General features: G+C 40.7%; 1 protein-coding gene across 2 annotated transcripts in view; it reads right to left on the bottom strand.

Annotated features, from left to right (window-relative positions):
* Positions 1–24,849, bottom strand: part of SYNJ2 (synaptojanin 2) — a 72,303-nt gene extending 47,454 nt beyond the window's left edge. The window contains exons 1-3 of one of the 2 annotated variants that reach the window (XM_074580505.1): positions 24,804–24,849; positions 10,299–10,385; positions 2,220–2,490 (exon numbers count right to left, since the gene is read on the bottom strand). In XM_074580505.1, coding sequence (XP_074436606.1) covers positions 2,220–2,490; positions 10,299–10,385; positions 24,804–24,834 — 389 coding nt within the window. In that variant the 5' untranslated portion in view covers positions 24,835–24,849. Of the gene's footprint in view, positions 1–2,219; positions 2,491–10,298; positions 10,386–20,536; positions 21,156–24,803 lie in introns of those variants that run through there. The other variant, XM_074580504.1, reaches the window with a different exon arrangement.
* Positions 24,850–25,348: the final 499 nt, after the last annotated feature.

Raw genomic sequence — 25,348 nt, 5'->3', positions numbered from 1 at the left:
TATAAATTCAGATGCAATTGTCACCTCTTTCAGCTCCAGAAATACCCTTATACGTAGTAATCTTTTTCATAAATTACAGTGCTGTCAAGCTAACTACTTTTTGACCAGTACTGCCCAGACCTTAGCATACCCTACAGGATGAAGAGCCATTTGAAAATCCACCAGGATTTTCAGGAAAACATTTCCAAGCGGAAACTGGACCTACAAGTCAATGGAAATACTGCAAAAAGTGCTACTAAAATTAAGAGGAATGCCTGTTTTAACCTTCAATTTATTTTATGATCAACAACCCAAGAAATCTATCATGCCTGGTTAACAGTGATGCTAGTTTCTTCTATTGCTATGGTTCTCCCCATTTTGTTTTTCAAAAACGTGCCTTTAGTCACAGATGAGGGCCCTTTTATGATTGTTTATTGCTCAACAACCGATCTGTACAAGGGTTATTATATCTAGCAAAACTCCTGAAGAATTGTTCTTCTAGAGTACAGCATTTCTCTGAAAAAGGTGCAAGTCATTCTTACATTTTTAAACTAAATATGTAACTGAAAAGGCAGCTGTAAACCAATTTTTGGTATCTCTTCCTCTGTGAGTAGAGCTAGGAGAAGGAGGTGGAAGTTCTCTACTCAAATACATTCCGGTAGAATGTTTTTGTTGTTGCAGTTCATTTAACAGGCAGTTTGTGTTGCTTATAACTAAGGTCATCTGGCACTTTTCATCACGTAACTGTTTATTCCATTGTTTACTTTTCTCAAGAATCTATTGTTTGGTCTGAAATCTCCCATACACATAATTGCCTCAAGATAAATTTTCTTTGGAACATCTTTCTGCCCTAAATGTGATGACGTCTCCATTCACCCCTGTTCTACAACATATAGGAAAGTGGAACCTCTTCAAGGCCTACTTCTAGATTAGCCAGAAGCATCAAAGAAGGGAAGCTCAAACGCTTACCTTCTGAGAAGAAAAGTTTCAAAGGACAGTACAGGTAAAAACAGTTGCTTTTTACCTTAAACCTTAAAAAGGTTTTTTTTGTTAAGGGATATTGCCACCTTAGGAGTTTCATCACTGGGACACAGCTTGTTTGTGCTATGTGTCTAACTTGGCATGCTTGGAGAGCTTTTTTGAGAGGGATGCATAATTAGCACAGTTCAAAGCAAATTTTACATCTCTCTCTTCTGAGTTAAACTCAAAACACTAGATCATACCAGTCAAAATCACATCACAGCTAGAAAGATTATTTAGCCTGAATGAACTGCTCTCTCATGTTTATTTATCATCCATTATAAACTTTTTTGCTTATTTAATATTCACGTACTTTGGGCCACACAACTTATCACACATTTTAGCAGCACACCAATATTTAACTCTGCCAGTTATTTTCCACCTACATCATATACCCCTCCTTATTTTCCAGTACAGCTATGCTTCCTGTGTGACCATCTTTTTGTTTACAAAATAAAAAATGAGAGTATAGGAAGTCAAGCATTCTACCAGAACTTGTAAAGCAAACAAACTGAATTAAATCAGGTGAACCCACCTAGGGAAGACGGAAGACAAACCCCAGCATTTGTGCACTTTCCTTTCCACTCAACCAATACTTACCACAACAAGAAATACTTTTTCTTTGCTTTATAAGCACAAGAAAGTAAGCAGTACAGAGCAGTGTAGGAAACGGGAGTTTCCTTTTGTGCAATATACGTTTACACTGAGCTACAGACATATTAACATTGATGTTTTCAACATAAAAACTAGGGCACATTGAAGCATTAGAACTACAGACTTTAAACACACACACTTTTAAGAAATAGAAGATACTTCAGCACAAATTATGAGATTTATGAACAGCTCAAGTGCAGGTTTCTATGAGATAACTTTTAAAGCAAATTATTAAAAAGAACTGCAGGGGAAATTATTCATGACGTACAGAGACATGTTTCTGTAGTGTGAGCAATACATCTTTGTGTTTCCTTCTTAAAAACACAAAATGTCCAGTTATTAGAATTGCATTTCACTATCAGATTAGTTTCAACTAAACAGAAGTGGGGTTTTTGACCCAGATTTACCATGACTTCACTAAAGTCATATGCCCTGTAAAATGACATGACAATGAAATGAAAGGAGATGCACCTGAAATGCATACGCTCATTTCCTGCTGAGAATTTTTGACCACTAAGATACAGCTCAGGATGACAGAAGACTTTGGTATAACTTGCAGTACTAACCAGAAGAACGAGTTACCAGATTCATAGTGGTTATCACCCTGCTTCTGAGCCCGCACAGTCAGGTCAAAGTTTGAGCCTGCATTAGGCCAGGAGAAATAGAACATCCCAGAGTTCAGTATTTTCTTCAAGGCAGTAACGCGCTCCTCTTCCTTGGTTTCTTCCTGGAGAGGACAGAAATCTGTTGCAGTAATTTTGTAAACTTCAGCGTCCAGGATTTTTCCCACCGATGTACAGCCTGTCACCAGGACCAGAAAGTGCAGCCGAGTGTTACCTAGAAGGTGACAGATAGTTACAAAAGGGTTACAGGCAGACACAGGCTAGCTATGCCATTTCACATCAGTGCTGTCACATGCAATGCTGACAGGGCTCCAGCAGAGGCCAGTATCTTTGCTTCAGAAGAAAATAAATACAAACAAGCACGTGGCCTACGTTCATTTCCATTTCTGAATTCTTTTTGATGGCAGGTGAGTGCAATTGCAGAATATTCCACAATACTTATGCATTCCCACCCTCAGCTGAATTAGAGCGTGTTTTTCCCACTTACTTCCCACTGCAATGAGCTTAGTGCTGGGACACTACGCAAAAATTAAATTTCACCACCCCAGACAACTACAGTTTTCATGGGATTTGACTGAAGGGAAAGGTAAAAGACTGGTCATTTACGAGATAAAGTGTATTCCTCGCTATGAATTTTTCAACTGACTCCTGAATTTTAAAGATATGAAGCATTCAGATTTCTTACTGGCTTCAGCTAAAGCTGGGTGTGTTCAGCCATTCAGAAAGTTTCAGTATTACCAGTTCTTGAGATTTTGCTTTTTATGTCACAAAAGAGTGTACATGATTAGATGACAACCTCAATGATCTCTAAAAAGAATTCCAGCTCTCACGGCTGTGAAGCAAAATGTGAAATCATGAAGCAGCTGAACTTCAGGAGCTCCAAAACTAAAAGATAAATTTTGAAGCTTGAGAACACCACTCTAATCAGATCTTATGTACACAGCAGGATTTCAACCTCTGCTCATTCTCTCTGAAATGATAAAGTAATTAAGAAATGATAGAACAAATGTTCTGAAAACACTGGTTTTGCTAGGAAGAAACCGTTTGATTTACTTAAATTGGCCTCTAATGGAGACAATGTCATCCTATTCATACCAGTTATTAAGAAAAGGTAGAATTGAGACCAAGATTTATTGCTCTAGCATAGCAGAAACAACAGCTGACCTGCCAAGTGCAAGCCAATTAGCTAAGGGCACAGTGACAGCCTAGGACAGCATGGTTTCAGGCAGCAAAAGGAACGCTTCATAGGACCACTCTTCAACCCTTCGCAGTGGCCTACTGTCTGAAAACGCAGACCAACTCTCATGCAACAACTATTTTTTTTTTTTTCCTGAAACACCAGCAGAGGAGACCTTGCTTCCAGATCACAAACTTGAGTTAGGGGTGGTTTTCAGCAGGGCCAGAATTTTTGCGTAGGCACATGGGACTGGAATGGCAGGACAAGGTAGGAGATTAGATCTTATTCATTCTGTTCTGCTGACTCCAGTTTTGCATAAAGGCCAGTGTAGGTGGTATTTACTAAAAAGCTCTGTTCATCACATTTCTTTCTGTAACAAGGGTATGTTGTGTTCTCTTTCTTGAGTGTTTTTCAGAAGTACGTCTTCTGTACTTTTCTAAATGACACCCTAGCGGAGGGTCAGAAGGACATGAAACTTGATATTTTATTCCTCCTTTGCACTTAAGTGTGCATAACTATAAAGGATTAAGCATAGGAGGTACATCAGTTATCACCATGGTAGCTTACACCAGACTAAATTCTGTCTTGCAGCCTCCAGGAGGGGTAAGGAGGAGTTAGCTGGCTCTCAGGATAGCTAATAGCTTCTGTAACTTTGCTGAAACCATGCAAAACTGATCAGCTCAAAGTCAACTTCACTCATGAGAATCTGGAAGCAATGTATAGAAACGCTATTAATATGCCTTACTATCACTCATTTTAAGGCACAGAAAACCAGTAGTAACAGTCTTGGAGAGCTGTCTGGCTGGGACTCTAAGACAAAGAATACAAGCACTTTCATTGGCTTCAGTGACCTCAAACTTTCCTAAAGGGTTCAGAAGAGATCGAATGGAAAAGTCAAGATTAAAATAGGCAAAAAGAACAACAATTTAATAATAGTGGTCTCAAGCCTGTGCCCTGTGCCATTTTTTTCACAGCACAAATGTAGCCACAGGGTCCTGAGCAGAGGTAGGGCTCCTGTCAACCCTTCACCTTTTTAGAACCTCACGCAGCAAAATTAATGCTATTAAAACACTACTCTGCTACTCATCTTTTAATCATGCCTCCATTAAGGCCTAAGAAATTACCCACCACTAAGATATACAGCTACACACAGTGAAATACAGCTTTCCCCATCTTCCCTTCTTTGCCAGCAACATCAGTTTATGTCTGGGAACCTCTTCTTTCAATCCCAAACCTTTTTTCTCACACTGTCTTGCCCCAGTGTCTTTCCCCTCAACCCAGACTGCCAATGTTTTTAAATACATTGATAACTACATCGGACAAGTTTGTGATGAAAATGACAACTGCACTACCTCCGCTCATGCTTTCACTTAGGCATTTTGTCAGACTGAAAATGCTATTCCAAGGAATACAACAAAAGCGTTACATATCCAAATATGTACCTAATATGGCAGAAATCTAACATTACCAGCCTCAGGAAAAATGCTTCTGCTTATTTGCAAGTCACTGAAAGTCTGATCACTATTGTGGATATATTAAAGCCAAAAATCGGTCCATTTACTTCTAAATTTAAACTTTAAAAAGTCAATGTGGTTTCTTTTCTGGTATGTAAATGTCAACAAGCTATCATCTTTCCTGTTGAAAACAGCTACTTAACACGAAAACACATGTACCAACCACAACCCTACCTAAACGCACTTAAATTTAAGGATAGAAATTGCTTCAGTCAGGATGGATGCTGCTACTGAAGCAAGACATTTTCATAAAAAGCAAAATTAAAATCAACTTTCTCCATTTATAAAAATTGCAGATGCTAAGTTATTTGGTAATTGTTCATTCATTGCAAGGAAAACAACATTTTTAGCTGAGAAGAATTTACTGAAAAATTCTGTTAGTTCCTAAACAATTCATTTTTATTATCCAGTAAATATCACAAAAGAATGCAAGAAGTTGCATTCCTTGTTTACTAAACTCACCACCAACACAGCCCCCCCCAAAAAGAAAAACCAAACAACAACAAAAAACAACAAAAAACCCTGCTATCAACACAACATAGAATTTCCTACAGTAGGTGGATTTGTGAGGCCATAGCACAAGTAAGAGAGGATTTATTTTAATTAAATTGGTTTTGCTGAGCAAACTGTGAAAATAGCACAACTTTAATGAAATGGATCAAACTGAAACACGCAGACATTCCCTAAAGCTAGAAGGTACTTCCCCTTAAAACAGTTGAGACTATTCCATTAGTCCCTGCAGCCTGAACTTTTCAAAACTGCAGCTCACTACCATTTCCAATCCTGTAATTACATTAAAAATACTGCTGCTTTTAAGTTTCCAGTGAACTGGAAACTGGTTTTATGCAATTAGCACTTGAAGAACAAGACTAACACCAATCACAACAAAATGCATCACATCGTCCAGTCAAATTAACCTGGCGGCAACATGAGAAAGCACATTACCAGTTTACAACCTCTGAAAGAGCTAAACAGTATTCAAGGTATTTATGTTTGTTCTGTCCAGAACATCAACAGCAACATGGGAAAAAAAAAATACTAAAGCCACAAAATGAGCAGTCACCCTTTAAGTGTAAGCTCAAATTAGTCAGGAAGCTGAGTTTTAAAATGCTGGCAGTGCATCCTTAAGATCAAAGGGAGAATTAACACTAAATCAGTTTCCTAAAGTCAGTAGCTCTGCCAGTACTACCACTGCAGCCAGTCTACAGAGGCTCCCTGCTTATCTGGAATAGGAGACAGAACAAACTCCAGCCTTTTTTCTTGAAAAAGGAGCCCAACAGTTCTTATCAAAAAAAGTGATTAATGAAAGTACACTGGGTGGAAAATTTATGGTAATTTTCCCTTGATTTCACGTGCAGTACAGTAGCAGAAAGCACGTTATATTTGGCTGACAGCTGCAAAGTGCATGATGAATGGGGGCAGCGCTAAGGCCAACAAAAAGTAACACAAAAAAAGACGAAAACTTCTTCCTGTGAAGTGATCAAGACTCCAGGTCTGGCTCTTATGCTTCACTTTGTACCAACAACCACATCAGCTGCACACTATTTACCGGACCCTCCACTTTGGAAACCAACCTTCTTTTTTAAAAAAAAACTTTTACAAGTAGTTTAACGTGCAATTCTGCTTCATATTAGCCTTTCTAAACTTTACACATAGGCGAAAGTGATTTAGGAACATAAGAACTGCAATTCACAATGATACCTGTGGAAATGACCCTCATTTCCTTAGGATGCAATCTTGAATGTTTTAAAGAAAATTCTGAAATAATTTTAAAGCAAGAACTGAAGCATTCCTTACTGGTCATGCTTTGTATAGCAACGCATTTATGAAAAAGCAAGACCCACCTACAGTACCAAAGGAAAAAAAAAAAAAAAAATCTTTCAAAACTTGTCTCAGAGATGGGTATAAATGTTCATGCACCGTGACCAAGATCATTATTTTGCCCTATTACAGCTATAAATAACCACAACAGTCTGTAAAGAACACTTTCGAAGAAACGTAAAAAATGTTTTGCTCACGGTGATGTGTACTAAATGCCCTTTTATCAGATTGCACAAGGGAGGCTGAGGATGGAGAATATTTGGCATAGAAACAAGACAAAAACAACTTGCATCCATTTTTTTCAAAAGCTCTTGTGAAACCAACTGCCTTAATCCAAGTTGAACAGGAAACACAGTTCTGGTACATCACATCCGACAATAATAAGCTGTAGATTCTGTATTTAACCTGTCTACATGAGTCAAGGCAATTGTTTCCCCTGCAGTTTGTGGGATGCCTTCAGAGTCATCTATTATGAGCTGCAGTGAGGAGGCAATATTCAGTTCTTATTTTGTCCTTCTTAACTGCAAATATTTCACTCAAGACTGCCTTTTCCTTTAATAAAAAATAATTCGCTCCAGTTTTTGCTCTCTTTCTCCATTCCAACACAGTCATGCCATTGCCTTTTGTTCCCTCAGCCTGTTCCGTCTCCACTCCACGCATACCTCCACTTCACTTTGCAGTCCACTGAAAAACAATTTGCAAGGTATTTTTGCCTCTCATCTGCCTTCAAAATTAGCAACAGAACATGGCAGAGGAGCTGATTCTAAGCAACTAGCTGAAAATCTCCAAGGAAATCTACAGCAGAATTATGAAAATAACCAAGATTTTCCAAACTACGGTTTTAGTCTCAAAGATACTCTTTCTCCCTCTTCTAAATACAATTACGTACTATGAAATGCTCTAAACAAATAGAAAACAGGTACTTAGCTGTCCTTTTTGCCTTTGAAACTTCTTCCTTTCAACTACACATCATATATGTGGAAGAGCAAGGGTATATACACAAACAAATTTAGAGTGCGTCCCCAAATCCAGCAGCTGTATTAAACCAAACAACCTACGTGGTGATGGTGTCAGAATACTACCTTATATATGTACCCTTTCCTGACATCATAGTGTCTAAACCAAACACTGCAAAGCCAGCTCTTTTAATGCTTTGCTTAAGATGTATTTGCCACTGCTAGATCTTCCTTGGCAGCAAATTCTTGGCTGAGATACAGCTCAGAAACACTGTACAATTCATTCTGCTGCCATCCATCTCACAAAAGAAAACAGAAGAACTTAGTGAGTCATGTTAACAGACATAAGCACATAGAAGTGAGTGTTATTACTGGTGGGAAACATTAACTTTGTGAGTCAGTTTCACATATTTCATCTACTTTCTTGTGAAAAGCATGATCTACTTTGGCAGGCATACAATGTGATTTATTTGGATTCCTAAGTAGCAATATTTACGGATTAATTAAAGTGCTCAGAGGCATCTTTCATGTCTTGAAAAAAGTCTCCCCTTCTGCTCTACAAATATGCTCTTTTAATATCCCAGTGGAATGCACTTTCACAAATGTTTTCAGTTAATTTAGTACTTATGGTCTGCAGGTTTCCAGTAGTATGAAAAAAATACTGATACTCCTGTATTGTTAGTCTCTGTGATCACTGATGCTCAGTGAAGAGCAGGGCAATTATGCCCTTGCTTGCAGCTGCTAGAATACATTATATTAAAAAAAAAGAAAAAAAGAAAAAAGTTACATTGCATTCCTTTCTAGAGATAATCTTTTATGTAAGGAACAGCTAAAGGGGTGGAACTTACTTGTATGTAAGATGGAAGATCTGACTGAGACTATGAGAAAAACATGGGCTACCTCTGGAATAGTGAGACAGCAGACACACAATCATTTTTGCTTTTTTAAACATGCTCAGCCACAGGAAATGTTTGCTTACCTTTGCTTATCATTACAGCCTGACCCTCCTGACTTTTCATTCAATCACAATTAGAAGTTTGCATCCGGTAGTTGACTTTTTTATCCAATTAACAATAACTTTTTTAACAATCCCTTACAAATTAAGTCCTGTGCAAGGACTTGTAATTTAATGCTAGAACAAGACAGAAGTGCAGTGACAAAGCTCAGAGAGGAAAAACCTCGCACTTTAAGGACACTGAAGTTAAGCATGTGTTGTTCAAAAAGAAATTAAGGACATGGGAAACACAGAAATAAAACGATAAAAGAGAAAAAATAAGGCGGAGAACATTTCTCACCCCATTAGAAATCATTCACCTTTTAATATGAAGACTAAAACCGGATATATTTAATTCCCATCACATACAAGAAACTACCCTCATCTGTAGCTTGAAGAGCTTGAATTCAATAGCTACATTCCTTTACTATTACAAGATTCATTAGACTCCTATGAAGAAAAACAGGTTCAAGTGCCAACAAAAACTAATCACAACCCCTCCATTTTTAATTACATTAACAAATTGATATTAATCTCCATAGAAACGCCTAACTAACTCCACAGGAAAAAAAAAAAAAAAAACCCAAACAAAAAGCCCGCATTCATTTCTAAAGACTACATAGGCCTACTGTTTTAAATTATGACACAGAAATCTTTCAGATTGTAGTCACCTTTTCACACCAATCTCAACTCATATTACTCCAGCTATAAAATGGTAAGCAGGCTATAAAAAGATACACTTATACCTACTAGTCTAAATACACCATTGCTCACACCACCACTGCCTTCGGCAGATTCCTTGACCAAGCATCGAGTTATATGGAAAACAATCTTGTCATTCGTTGAAGTCATAATTAAGGCTTACTGTAAGAAGACCATGGGAAAAAGGCATATAGTGCTTCTTGTTTTAATGCATCTTTTTCATCAGTGAATTTGACGTCTGCTGTGTAAGATACCATTACCTTTAAATTAATGACTGCGGTTCTCTTCCTAAAACATGCTATTTCCATTAATATTCCTGCAGACAGTGTAATAGCAAGTCCTTTGCTAAATCAAGAGTCCCAAACTGTACAGAAATTTACAGCAATAACAATAAACACTCCTTACTATACTAGCTGAAGTAAAAGGCTTCTGCAAATCCTTATCCATGTAAATTAGCCAATTAGAGGCAATTGGGCATTATAGCAAGGCCTGGCAATCTGTATTATTGCAGTCTCAGATTACCATGATTAATCAGTGTTTAAATATGATCCCTCAAAAAAAAAAAAGTAAGAAATCTTATCTTGCTTTGGACAAATGTGGTAGAGGAAAAAAAACAGCAATTATCTGCAGGCAGCAAAGAATGTTAGACAAAACAAAAGTGAGAAAAAATCCAAAATTCTTAGACTATCATTTAGAGATATGCTTTTGGCACAGCATAGAAAAGAATCTTTTCCAGACTGTACATAACGAGGTGCAATTAGCTTTCACAAGTTAAGGAACTGGACAACTTCAGCCACTTGTTGTCTTTTAGCGTTGTCTTGGCATTTTATAATCTCAGTCATACAGACGGTCACTTACCACATTTAAGCTGAAGCTCTCCTAAGCAGCCATAAGCATCCATGAGTTTTTCATATTGTCCTTTGATTGCATCCTTTTCTTCTGGAGCTGAGAAACAAAACGAAAGGCAACAAACCTTACTTCTTCAGTCTTCACAAAATTTTTAGATTGCTATTGCCTACACCAATGCTTCCCGGTTGATTTTGCTCAGTAAACAAAACTACAATATATAGTTAGGGTTAAAATGCTGTAAGAACACAGTGATTAAAAAGTGAGGGGACAGAAATGCATAGCCTCTCCACATACCACCCTGGAAGAAAGAAGGGCACTCAGCACCTTTCCAAACAATGTGGTACTGTGCCACATGAGTTTCAGAATAAGTAAAGAATATACAGGCACATGTAAACTTTACACCATTCTAGAATAAGAGCAAAAATAACTATTTGTCTGGCCATAAGCTAAAATATAATATATCTTTTACTGATGTGCAAAAAGAGATTATTTCTGTTTCCAGAGTCTTACAGTCTAATTTGATACAGAACTAGATTTTTTTTAATGCAAGATAACATAATTTGATGTAGATACAACATCAACTTATTTTAGTGAAGTAAGAATTAGCTGATTAAAAATAAACAAATAAAGCACCAGATGCTGATGTTAGATTTGTGTATTTCTGCAACAACTGAATTCAACGGGTGCAAACCGAACATTTAGATACTAAGCCAGAACATGGCCCAAACTTGTCACTGGCTACTTTCAAGTAAAACCAAAGTACTTCCTGAATGAGTAAGTCTGTGTTTTGTATATATTTCTCAATGTGGGGTAAGGTTAGCCTCATGAATGAGGAAAACCAGCTGTGACCCCCAAATGTCCGTTTACTTCTTGAACCACTGATAAACAGCAACATGGTACTTTTCAAGGTTAGCAAATATATGCTCCTAATAAACTTCAGCAGTTAAAAAAAATCTGAAACATCTGGGCATATAAAGGACAAACTGAACTGCCTGCAACGGATGATAGAACAGAAAAGAAAGAAACAGACTTCTCTTTACAAACTTCAAGAGGCAAGTAGCTCAGTGAGAAGCATGCAAAACAAATAAATATCCCATATATCACTGATATTTTGAAGTGAAAGGAATCTCACTCGCAAAATTCCTTAGCAGAGGCAACCCCCAAAGGAAATCAAAAAACGTTTGTCCCAATTTTTGCACCCATGACAAATAAGGAAGACTTTTAAATTTTTTCTTAATTTTATTTTTCCTATCAGAATTTTCACAGCTTATCTATTCTGCTTTCAGAAACACTGAGTGAATCAGGAGAAACTAGTAAAATGTTGATACCACACACACACCAGTGAAACAAAACACAAGCAACAGAAGGAGGATAAAGGGATTTTTATTGGGTAATGTAAACCTCTGGAGAGTAGCAATTTAAATATTCAGCAACTGCACCTCTTAAGAGCTGAGACTCTGGAAGCTCAGTTCTCTGGCACTTCAAAAAAAAAAAAAACTTCAGCAAAAATAGTTTGATAGTCAGTGGCCAGTTGGCCCAAGCCACGACAACTGTAACATTCCATTTTTTCAAAAGACTCCATGTCAAGCCTTCCTTATCTATTAAAAAGAGGTTAAAAAAGTGATGTTTCACTTTCCACAGGCATCTTCACTAAGTAGAAAAGAGCAGCAACAACATACTGACATGCTGACTTCTTCCATACATTTGTTCTCTGCCTTAAAAGCTTATCCTTGTTCCCTTTAAAATAAAAGGAAAAACCATAAATCAAATTCTTGCTCCAGATATTCCACCTTTAGGAAGAAACAGAGAATGACAGAAACAGCACGAAATTCAGATCTCAGACTGATGCAGGAGCTTGTAAACTTGCAGGCTAGGAACAACCTGAAAGCATTTTAAACACCTTGAAAGCAAGGTGATACTCTTCAAAGCAGAATTATGGGTTGGAACAGTAGCTGTTAAAGCGTCTGGTAAGAGCATGATCCAAAAGAATGGAATTCCAATGTGGAAATAAGCAACACACAACTCATGACGCTAACAGCAAGAAGCGCCTGACGCTGGCACGTACAGAAGCCACTGAAGTTTCCCAAGTCAAGCCAGCAGCATCACATGCACATCATCTCCTGGCACAGGACTTTTCCAAACACACAGAAAAATAGTTGTGTTTTGCCAGCAGCGCTACAGAAATACCCCATCGTTCTGGGCAGGCCACTTGACAGAAGATTCGCCCACGCAGCACCATCAGTCAGGACATCAGTACCAGCAGAGCTGCCTACACGGGAGGAGCAGGCTCCCAGCACAAAGCTCCAGGAGGACTCTGGGCTGTGTTGCCATTCTTTTTGGGTGGCTAACAACTCACCGATAACTTCTACCACATGGCAGATTCTGTTATTTACCTTAGGGTTCATCTTACTCCCTGAAGCCATTTAGACTCAGAAACCAAAAAAGCGACAAAGGGATCTTTCCTTCACACTTCTGTGCACACTCTAAACAAACAACGTGCTGTAAGAATTCACCTGGGGATTGTCTGAGAGGGAAGGAACATGCTGAACAGGCACAGCTAAGCCTGTGGGTCATGCAAATGGAGAGGCCAAAATATTTTAGTGCATACAGACCAAATTTGTTATAGATAGTGATGGAACTTGAAGATTCCTGTCCTATTAATATTCCTTGGTGTTGCACAAACTCCTGAGATGCACTGTCACCAGTGGCATTCAGCGCGGGCCAGGGCAGGGGCCTCAGGTGGCAGCTCCTGCACGCTGCACCCCCTCCATAAGGGTCCTGGTGACTGGGGGGGTGACTCCTTCATCCCCCACAGCCTCCAACCTCCCCGGCACTGTCTCACTCCATGCCCTGCCAACATGCAAGCAAGGATACAGGCATCATCCCTCAGCACTGGGAGGTCCTAGCTGGATTCTGACGCACCCCAGCCAATTATTTTTTTTTTTTCGGGGAGTGAGGGATAAGGAGGAGGAATCCCCAACAACCATTATAAAAAGCAATACACAGAAAGGATGACCAAAGTGTGACTTTAAAGGGACATTATTGGAGAGGGCTTGAGCCAAGTTCCTATCTTTTTAATAAAAATAAATCTTTGTAAATCTTAAAAATTGCCTACTGAAATCTCAAATAACTGCCATCAAAAACTGGTCTGAAACATTTCCTAGAGTATTTGCAAACAGTGCTAGGACACAAGAGCCAGAATTAGGGAGAGAGTGACTAGACAGAGAACAAAACTAAGTGATGTGCTTCTGCCTTTGCTGTACAAAGAAGAGAGTTGAAGGGAAAAATTACTACAAAACTCTAAAGGATTGTTGATGAACAGGGAAAATATAAACCATATCTGAGAAGTTTCAACAACATTGAAAATACTGTTTTAGCAACAACATTAGACAGCTAGATGTGTCCAAAGACATATAGCACTTCTCTAATCCGTAACATGAAAATGATTTCCATGTTTCAAAGTCTGGGTTTTTATTCTGCAACGGCTTTCATAAGAAGTCTGAAATGCAGAGGCAGCGAGCATGGTCTGCTTGAAAACCTAGGACAAGGACTGGATCTTTAACTGTACCCTGTTCACATGTAAAATCCTTCCTTTTTCAAGCCAGACAGCTTGAGACACATACATACACATATCATTAATGCACAATACTGCCACAAAAGTTAATGAAACTCATGAAAATAAGTTTTCTACCTAGAGGACAAGTCAAGTTTACAAATACATAGTGCATTTGTTTACTACTTAGTAATAACTATAGGTAACTAAACAGTGTACGTAGTAATTACCAACTCCACTAAGGCTTCCCATTAATATTTTTTTAGTAATCTTTCCTTCCACTTAAGCATATAATTGAGTATCCACCCTTCTGCAATAATTACCCCAACTGTGTTGTGTTCATAAAAGCTTTACAGACCTGCACACTGTCTGCATTCCTCAAGCACTTTTCTTAATATCAATTATGTAAAAGCTCCTGATGTAAATTATATATAAGGTTGGCATGTTAGCTCAAAATTTTAACCCTTGCAAAACAAGAGGCACACAATAATTCAATGAAATCAAGATACAATAAGCTCAACCAAAAGTGACGTTTTTCCACACGTAAAATATTTCAGAGCCAAAGAAAACCACCATGAAAAGAAATACAACTACATATACCACTTAGCCTATCCAAGTGTGACTTCCTCCTTGTAAAAGCTGCAATTTCAATTTAACTGCTAGCAGGAACCAGCCAGACGTACAGAGTTTCCTTTATTCAACCCTTCCTTAGGGCTGATCCCCCAGACTTCAGCAGGAACCAGCGCAGCTCTCAAACATAGGATGCCCAGAAAGGTCAGTGACTGCAGTAAGAGGGCGGAAAGGTACCATAGTTCCAAGTCCACATTAAGGACAGACACAGTAATACCTCCAACTTAAAACTGAAGAAACAGCTCTTGAAGAAAAGAGTCTGGGACCAGATTACAGATCCTGGCTCTCTCCTCTGATTCCTACGCCTGATTCTGGAAATATGCGCCTGCTCAGCTGTAGGTACCGCTATACATACATATTCTGAAGCATTTCTAAGTACTTTTAGAAACATAGGTTTGGTGTGATGGGGTCTCAGTAACTTGTTTCCTTTATTTGTGTCGTTTAGCGTTTTGTGGAAAGCGGTGTAAATTTTCCCCCAAAAGAGCAAATCTATAATCTAACAGAAATTTCATACACAAAAAAAAAAAAAATCAAACCAGAACACGTGAGAAAAAAACTACACACACTACCTTCAGCATCTTACCTAGAAATATATGCAATGTCTGGCATTATATGAGGTTAGATAATTAACTTGCCTCCAAATTCTGTTTTCTGTCATCCTCAGACAGACCTAAGGCACTTTGTTGTATTTTCATTTATTTTCATTATCTTTCATCACTAAAATCTTCCTGTTCACATTCAATCTGAGCTACACTGGCATTATGCAAATCAGACTGTAATCTGAGATACCATATAGGTTAAGTAATACAGAGTTGGGAAGAAGTCTGTGATCAGGGTTACTGTTAAGAGAGCCTGAATATTCAAAACATTAAACAATGTATTTACCAGTTTTCTAGAAAGCGAAATTTCTGGTTGAAAATACAACAAACAAACCAGCAAAGTGATATTTTGGAAAGATCAGTTCACTATCTTTCTATATTAGGTTGAGAACATTCTATATTAGATGGAGAACATTCTATATTAGATTGAGAACATTCTGCTTCTAGTGAGGGATTATGCTTTCATACTTGCATGTGTATATATGAATATATTCATTCACAACGGAAGAAGAATGGACTCATAACACCACCAGGTTTCTACTCGCCAGCCCTGTGGACTGCAGGCCATCAAGAACGTGAAGACACAAGGGAAATCCCTAAGTCATTGCTCTCAAGCTTGACCATTATCTTTATGTGGTTCCTGTCATATATTACATATATTAACATAGAAACTTTTAGTCACTACAGACATAAACCACCAAGCAGAATTCAGACCTCACAACCACTACAAGCTTCCTAGCATAGAAAATAAGTCTTGTACTCTACATTTATACCAATACATCTTCCCTCTTCTCTGTACCCAATTTGCATTTCAACAACAGAGAAGGAACTTTAACACACGCTTGTTCCTGTAACCTACAGCAGTGAATTTCAGTCTGAGAAACCATAGTTTGCAAGAGCCCATTGTCAGCATAATGATTTTAAATTTAAACAAGAAGTTTTAGGAATACAGATAAAATTGAGAAATTAGCTATATAAATATTCTGGCATAAGAGTAAAAAAGAGTCATGCTGTAGGGCTCATTGTTTTCCATAATGTATAGTGCTTAGAAATACACACACAATATGTTTACAGAAATATTGGTGTTTGATTTCCATACACCACTCAGTGGCACATTTATCCACCTAAGTACAAAACTAAAGATAATTGTAGACAGTGAACGTATGTAGAGCACAGAAACTGCATTCTGTACAAAAGGAAAAAAAATATGCAGGTAAATAATTGCCACTTCCTGGTTTTGCATCCCTCCCCCAGCAAGGCTATACCCTGATTGCACTCAGCCGCGTCAGAGAACCACACACGTACCTGCAACTGCAGACACAGAGAAGGCATGGAGCTGCTCTGTGGAGTCTACACACTCCTTAACTCTAGGTAAGTTTGTCTCTAGTAAAGGCTTAATTCCCATATCTGTGGGTGAAAGTCTGGAGGAAAAACTTCATCCCTATTTGCAAAACTATGCACTGTTATCAGCTTTGAATGTCAGTATTTTCAAAAGACCATGGTCACTTGGGATCCACTGTAACAGGTGTTCAGGTGTTGTAACATCCCTTATTAAAAGCGATTGCAGAATCAAAGTGCTTACAAAAAAAAAAAATATCTGTGCACCCTTTGGCTCCACCCTTGCAAAAACATATTTTTATGTTGAATTTCAATAGCAGAGCACTCCTGTTGACATCATTTCACTGAGATTACCTGCTATAATAAAGTTAAATAACTACATTTTCAGCACTATAATCTTAGTTTAGTTCAGTGACTGCCTTGACAGCAATTCAGAACTGTCTTGTGCAATTCACTTGATCTATAAAGCATTAAAAACTGTAATGTGTATTAAAAGTAGGAATAGCATTTGTATCTGTACTTCCTCTTGTAGAAGTAAAAACTTCTAAATCAATGACAATTTTTCTTCACCCTTCATGACTCTAAGTTTTTTCCATAGAATCTATTTATTGATGTTCTATTTCGAAAAATTCCTGGAAGAATTGTTTCAGGCTGTCACCCATCCTTCTGGAGATGACTGAAGCTTCAGGGTTGCCAGTGGCAAAAAAAGCCTCTTGCAAAATGTGCTGTTAAATTCAAAACAGTGAGTTTTACCCTCCACCCTACAGTGACATCATGAGAAAAGGAAGAAAAACTCCCATCATCAAAAATATTATTTAATTTATGACAGAACAGAAAACATTTACGTTGATATTACATTGCTATATGGATTAAGTAAAGGGGTTTGGGTTTATGTAGTTACGTTTTCCCACTGTGATCTTTGATTTCTTGATTTTTCAAAAAGTTTCTTAGGTTAGGTTTCCATTACAGCCCCAAGTGTTCTCATTTTATAAATTGCTGACATCTCAGACAATTGCAGATCTCCATAATACTTTCACACTACTGATATCAAATGTGCAAACATTTTTCAGGTTAAAAATATTGCAATAAGGAAATTCTGAAATATAACCAATTTGCAACTAAAATTGTCATCATGGTTTTATAACATACTGAGAGAGGAAAAAATATAGTCACCCAGTCACAAGACAGTATCAAATTTTTGGTTTACATATGTGAAAGGGTTTATTTTAATTATGAGTTTGCCAGCAGTTTATGGCCTGTGTAGACACTGCACTTATATAAGTGCATGGTTTTTTAGATTTCTTTTTTGAAACGCCTCTTCCCCTAGGATGATTCTCACTCCCTTCTGCCGCTTGAAATAGGTTAAATTCAACATTTAAGTTTCTTCTAGTACAAAAGTATTATGGAAGCAACCGAACTTTCAAAAAAGTGCAGATGTCATGCCTGTTCAAGAGTAAAGACACTTGGTAACTATGGAAAAAGAATCATGAATCATGAACAATGACTAAAATTTGCTCTCAGGCCTTCGGTGTCCATCCATGACTATTCCTTTCTACAGTTCTATTGACACGAGGCTGCTATTGCAAAACTGCATAAACTGTTGTACAACTTAAGTGCTCCAGGTATACTTATCTGCTTCTAGTTAGCATGGAAGTTTGCATAAGGCACAGTTGCATAATTCCTCCTCACCACAGGTATGCAAGTTTTAAAAAATTTTATTTTAGAAACAGAAAATTAGACACAGAAGCCAAAATTAACACAATCCTAGGGGTAGTATATCTGAAACCACATGTATACAAAGTTTGTTAACCTTCCACTGAAGTGTTCTATGGTTAGTTAACAACCTAAGCGCCAGTCAAACAAAACAGAATTAATGTTGTTTCTGTCACCACCCTGGCTGTGGACCTTCCTCTTCACAATTCTTGTAAATTTACCATCACAATACCTACCGCTCCTTTTACCTCCTTTTCTGGTCCTTAGCTGCATAAACAGAAGAGATGATCTAACCAGGCTCAACTGGATAAACTAGCTTTTCCTACAGCGCAGGAACCAACCCAGGCAGTAAAAGAGAAACCAAATGAAACAAAATGACAAAGTTATTAACATGGCGTGGGCTGGATGCCAAGGCATGCATGATTACAGTTATCTCAAGAGGTAACATTGGACTTTGAAAAGCCACGGCAAACAGGCTTTTATACTAGCCCCTATACAAATCACTACTTAAAAATTGTTCTAACACACGTTTTTAGAGAGACTATACAAATTCTCCAATCATTTTTAGCTATAGCAATTCAAATGGGAGATAGCAACACTAGGGGAGAAAAATCTATTGTAAGTAAGTTGATGATTCCATTAACTGGCGAGATGGCAAATATCTTTCCAGCTACAGGTCATACAAATGGCTTGGGGTCAGCTATATGAATACTGGTCTCTCGATTTTATTCATGCATATTGGTTTTAGGCAGCGGAGCTGCTTTAGATTTGTATCAGAATAATGAAATACAGACCAAAACCCATTGATATCAATGGAGAGCTTTAATGTAAACAGGTTTTTGAGTCAGGGAGTGAGTAAAACACTGCTCAGTACTACCAGACTTTCCACTTTGTCAGTTCATTGAAAACTGACATTTTCACTTTGTCAGTTCAGAGAAAACTGGCACACACAAAAAAAAAAAAACCTAGAAAAACGTAACATATTCATGTCCACTATTACCAACAAATTTAACAAGAAACTGAATCCTTGAAGTATTACACAATATAAAATTCCAATAAAATTTATTAAAAAAACCACAGTGCGGCAATAACAGATCTTTATCACGACAGGCCAAAATTTTTCCACTACCAGAACTATTCTTGTGAAAATCAGCTACTACCTGATGACCTTTTTGGCTTTCTTCATTCATAAAATTCCCAATATCTAAGCTTTTCAGTCTGGATGTCTTGCCACCCCACACCATGGGAGATTCAGACCAGTGGGCCTGGATCCTGAGCTGATATTGTGACTGACATTGTACAAACCACAACACACATACAGTTCTTACTACAAAGAGTTCACAGTTTAAGTCTTCCCCTTTTCCTTTGAGCTACTTGAATATGGACTTCTTCAACACTGCGAACAGTGGCATGATTGCTGGAACAGGTAAGTATTACATGCAAAACAATTTAAGAACACGGCACAAGCACAACACATTCCCCTGCATTACTTTTTGTGCCTTACATTCTCAGTCACCTCATTTTTCTGCCTTAACATTAGCATTGCATTAACTCATGGGTGGCAAGTATCAAAACACAAGATGAGACAACCCTGAGCACGTTACGACTTCCACTGCCCCAGGTGAGACTGGAGCTCCTCCAGTAAGAGCCAGGCACTCAAGCAACCACATACAGTGCAAACCACAAGGGCAGGTACAGAACAACAGCAAGAAGCCAGGTTTCCTTATGGCACATGAGTCTCAAGTCAGCCACCCAAAACAATCTCTCCTGTGAACTAAGTATCTTGATGTATCTGAATGGAAACTTCTTGAAGAAGCACCGGGCCCCATCCCTTTAGCTGGACCCTCCTGTGCAGTCAGTAAAGCCCATACAAGGCTGTAGAGTATAAGTCTCGCACAGTTAAGGTGGCCTGTGCCCAGACGCCATAGCCACTGGGCAGGCAGGGGGCCTCTCCTGCTTCTCCCACCCCGGCTGCCGGCGAGGAGGCTAAAGCCATCCCGAGCAGAGAAAGAGCCGGTCAGAGGTGGATCGGGCCTGCGGTCGCACAGGGAGGAGGAGATGCTGGTCGACCCTCCAGGCCCGGCAGGGCACCGGGGGTCACCCCAAACCGGTTGCAGGTGGGCAGGCCTGTGGGGCCATGACGGAGGCCGGGGTGTAACGTGAGGGGACTCTTAAGGTCGGTGTCCCGCCGGGCCTAGGTCTGCACTCTCCCCGCCGCAGGGGGAAGTTCCCCCAACCTCCTGGGGATCGGCTGCTGCCACCGCTCCCCGGCACCCCTCCATTGACACCACAGGGGCACTAGGCAGGTACCCACAGACACGCCACCCCCCCACGCCACAGCCTCCCACCACAGGCACCGCGCGGGAACCCGCCGGCCCGGCCCAGCCCAGCCCGACCCGTCGCGGGGCACTTACTGAGCGCCGCCACGGTGCCGGCCTCCAGCAACAGGCAGTCCTGGCGGCTGCGCGCCTCCAGCAGGGCGCTCGGCCCCGGCTCCTGCTTCCAGAGCAGCCGCAGCCCTTTGCTCAGCGCCATGGAGGGCGCAGGGAGGGTAAGAGCAGGGGGTGCCGGCGATGAGGGTGGGATGCGACCCCCCGCGCGGGCGGCGAAGGAGCCTCCGGGAGCCGCCAGCAGCCCCGCGCCCTCGCGGGAGCTCCCCTGAGCGCGGCTCCCCCCCGGTCCTCGCAGCCCACTTCTCCGGGGCGGGAGGACGGCCGTGTCCCCCTCCCGGCAGCCGGTCACCTCAGCAGGCCTCCAAGCGCCTTGTGAGGGGGCGCCCAGCGGGGAAGGGAGCGGAGAGTTGGCGGCTACCGCTTCTCGCCGGGTCCCGACGGCTGCTGCCTCCTCCTCCTTCTCCTCGAGGAGCCTCCGGCTGCGGCCAGCGGGGCGGGAGCGACTTCCCCCTCGCCTCTCCGCCTTTCTCTTCCCACCCACGGTCCCTCGTAAACTTTCCAGTTAACTTTGTCCCTCCGGCTCCCCGGCTGCGGCTCCTCCTCCTCCGGCACAGGTACACGGCGCCGCCACCCGCCCTGCGCCGCGGGGAGAGGGGAGGAGCGGCGGCCGCGACCGCCCGCCACAGCCGCGCCCGGTGGAGCGCTGAGGGGCCCGGCCCGGCGGCGCCGCTCCTCACCCCCCTCGGCGGCGCGTTCGGGCCGCGGCGGCTGAGGTGAAGCCCCAACGGCCTTTCGCACCGTGAGGCGAGGAGGGCTGGCCCATGAGTGAAATGCCCCGAAATCCCTTCCCGGGGCGGGCGGGGGCTGCTGCCCGGCTTTGCCCTGGGAGAGGCTGCGGTGCTTTCCGCGGGGAGCAGCCGCCCGGGCCTGCCGGCGGTGAGGCGGCGGCCGCGGACACAGCGGCCGCCCGCGGGGTTCGCCGAGCGTGTCGGCCGTGGCTGGAAAGCACGGTCCCGTCTGTAAAGCCTTGCGGGTAAAAGACACAATGGGCGTTTTAGGTTGACTTTATATAAAAGTGCAGTTTCTTTGGTGGTTTGGTTTTGGTTTGTTTGCTTTTTGGTTTGTTTGGTTTTTTTTTTTCCTCTGATACTGCAGGATTCACATCACAATTCCCTGTTGAAACTGTGCAGGATGAAGTGCTATTTTTTTCCAGAGTTCAGCCGTAAGGAATGGGTTTGGGCCCCCCACAACAGGGAAGGCATTGAGGTGCTGGAGTGAATCCAGAGAAGGGCAACGAAGCTGGTGAGGGGTCTGGAGAACAAGTCTTACGAGGAGCAGCTGAGGGAGCTGGGGTTGTTCAGCCTGGAGAAAAGGGGGCTGAGGGAAGACCTTCTCGCTCTCTACAACTACCTGAAAGGAGAGTGTAGGGAGGTGGGGGTCGGTCTCTTCTCCCAGGTAACAAGCAATAGAACAAGAGAAAATGGCCTCAAGTTGCACCAGAGGAGGTTTAGATTGGACATTAGGGAAAATTTCTTCACCAAAAGGGTTATCAAACATTGGAACAGGCTGCCCAGGGAAGTGATTCTACAATTGAGGAGGTGGACACAGGTACACAAATGTGTTCAGATGAGAGAAAATTTGCTGTAATTTCTAGCAGAAAGTGTAGTCCTGTTTATACACAGGTAAATCAAGCACAATTCTAATTTGTTATTATGGCAGAATTATAATTTACATTTATATGTAGAGAAAACTGCAAAATTAAAAAGACCCAAACTACCGTCTCTTATTACTCTCTCACGTTAACGTTGAGGACATCAGTTATGGCTATGCTCTGCCAGGTGGACTGTAACAGTCCCTTTCCCCATTGAACTTGATGGAAACAAACTGAAAAACAGGTACTGTTCCTGTCACACACCTCTGTTGTATTTATTTTATAACCAGTAGTAATTTGAAAAGAAGATTAATTTTAGGTAAGTTTTATGGTGCCTTCTTAAAAGAGAGAGCATTTTGAAAGGATCTAGTAGGGAAAGTGGGACTGGTGTTTGCATAGGGCTTTTTTTTTCCCCGATCCTAATCTTTGATACAGTATGTGGGGTGAGATAGAGTGCTGGGTAATGTAAAATAAGTTACCCAGAAACCGTAGAAATTAAGTGAGCAGGATGAAAAAAAGTGAGAGAGCACACAGCTCAAAGTTTGGGGGCTTTAGAGGATGTCAGAAAGAGCGTGAATTAACCATTCTCGATTTTAAACAGAAAAGGGATGCCTTTCTTACAGCTATCCTATAGGAATGGCAGACCAAGAAACTGTCTATATCTTAAGGGAACATGTTGAGCTCGACAGGTCATCTTTTAGATTACATTTGGAGTTGAGCTGTCTTCTGCTCCTCAGCATTTTTTCATTTCCTCCTCCTTTCTCAGTGGAGTTCTTCCTTTCCTTTAATCTTCAATTGTCTTCATGATGGTTTCATCATATTAGTTTATTTGCCCATCTTCACACTCCCATCTTTGGTTCATTATCGCTCTTTCTAACTCTGAGCAGTCACAGATATTTTGCATTGCTTTCTGAATGTTCCCACAGCTAAATAGTGGGAGGCGATCTTCCCATGTCTCTGCTGCCTTCAGCTGAGAGAAGCAACAGGTCGGTGGGCTATATCTACCGTTCTGCATCCAGAGAAAAGTGGGAGTATTTTGGGGGGTGGAATATCTCTTGTCAGCAGTAAGTGCTCCTTTGCCTTCCTTTTCTCCTTCCAACTCTTTTTCCAGCTCCTGTCTTTAGAGGAGGGGGAGGGAGATCCTTCTCTCCCTATCAGAAGGGGAGGAATCCTTAAGATCTCATGTTTGCTGGATGCAGAACTATGTGAAGTACAGTTCAAACAAAATTGCAGCACCAATGTTAGAGGGCCCGTCTCCGTGCTAAGAGGATACAGCCTTCAGCTGTTTGGTTCCTGTTAACTCACCTGGGACATAAATTGTGTTGAAGATAATGTCCATACTGTGTTTATACATATTTTTAAGCGCAGTTCTTTTGCTATCATTAGAAATTCAGCCGTTACCTCAGCTGTAGATATCACCTCAGTGATTCTGAACACTTTTATCTTCTTCCAAGTCATTATTCAGTTTGGTTCGCATTTCCAATCCCATCCCCTCCCCAGCCCCTTTTTTACCTCTGAAGCATGCTATGCATTATAATGGCTCCTGCTCCTAGGTCTTTATGGTAATGGCTGTTTACAGTATCTGGATAACTGCCTTAATGAAAAGGAGTCCTGCATTCTGATCTTAGCAGGTGGCTTGTATGTTCGTCTGGAGACACATCAGAAGAGGAACAACAGGGGTGTTACAAAATAAAGTTTAGCAGAACTAGGGAGAGCAGGGTGTATGGCTGTCTGCTACGTCTGGAAGGGCTGTGTGAACCCCGTATCCTAGACTTTGGGGCATGGAATGGGTGAATGTTCCTGTAGTATTCCTTGTCTGTCTTTATGTGCTCTTTATCGAGTAATCTTTGCAATCTGGGACTTTTGTACAAAAAGCTTTGGTGATACACAGTAGAAACAAAGAAAGAATACCTGTCTCTGTCCAGTGTTATGCTACTGGAAGTAATGGTAATTATTTTAAAGCTCTGAGACTAAATATAAAAGGTTACTTATGACACCATTTCCTGTAGATTTCTGGCCACTTGCACATAGCCTCAGTGTCCATAAATTCCTCAGGAAATGTGCGTCCCCACAAGGTCATTGAAAACAGTTTGGGTTTTGCCTTTTATGAGAAACTTTTGACTTCAGTAAGTAAAGAAGAAATAGGGGAAATACCTCATCATAGCTTTTCCTGCATATGACATTCAAAACAACTAGTAACTGCTGCTACTATGCAAAATCTTTTATTGTTTTCACATTTTCTAGTTAATGTTAGAATGACTTTTATTTAAAGCTGAATTCGCCACAGAGAAGCATTTCCAACATTTGTAGGCTAAAGTGCTCCAAATGTTGCTCTGAAAGTAGCTGTGGGTTTTTAATGTCACCTCTTACACTCTCAGTGAAATTGAGAGAAGAGCTTGCTATTCTAGTTGGTTATGCTTGTCTTGACTGCGTAAAGAACTTTGTGTGCAAAAGACATCTGGTACTTTGTTATAGAGACAGTGTGAGATACTTTGAGTTAGGTCACTGTTTCTCAACAAAGTCAACAGCATTTCCTTAAAAATAACTCTGAAGAGTGGAGAATGTGAGAAGCCCAAGTGATAAATTAGTATGCTTTATTTGTGTGTTTAGAACTTGACAAAGAAAATTTGACCTCACCTTGAGTGTAAGAGCAGTGATGCAGAGACATCTTCTTTACTTAAGCCAGTGACAACATTTTCAATTTTCCACTCCTGTTTACAACATTTCCTGGTGGTAGCTCCCCATAGTCCTTGTCCATAGGGCCTGTGAACAGCAGGAAAAAGAAACTTTTAATACTAATATTTCTGTATCAGTACCAATTATTTGGAAGGGAGAGGAGTGGGTTAATAAAGCAGACCTGAGCTTCCAGGTCAGCACCAAAACATGTGCCTAAATTTATCAGTAGCCTAAATCTCACAGCTCCTTGCTTGGGTGAGACTTCTCAAGTGAATAAATAGTGCAGGTTCAACTGCTAAAGGTGGTTGGACTGGAAGACACCTGGCTTTAGGTTCAGGCTGAGCTAGGGCCTATCTGGCTGCAGGCTGTAGCTCCAGATTGGCAGAAGACCAGGCTGTGAATTCAAGCTCTGAAGGTGTACCAGAAGTGGCTGAGAGATGCTCTGGTGAAGTGCTAACTGTTTTATAAATGCAGCTAATGAAAAATTGTTTCTGAAGTGTTGTTGG

Source organism: Larus michahellis, chromosome 3, assembly GCF_964199755.1.
Source record: "Larus michahellis chromosome 3, bLarMic1.1, whole genome shotgun sequence".
Lineage (NCBI taxonomy): Eukaryota > Metazoa > Chordata > Aves > Charadriiformes > Laridae > Larus > Larus michahellis.
Note: the sequence above shows the minus strand (reverse complement) of the source record. Positions and strands in the feature narration are given on the sequence as shown.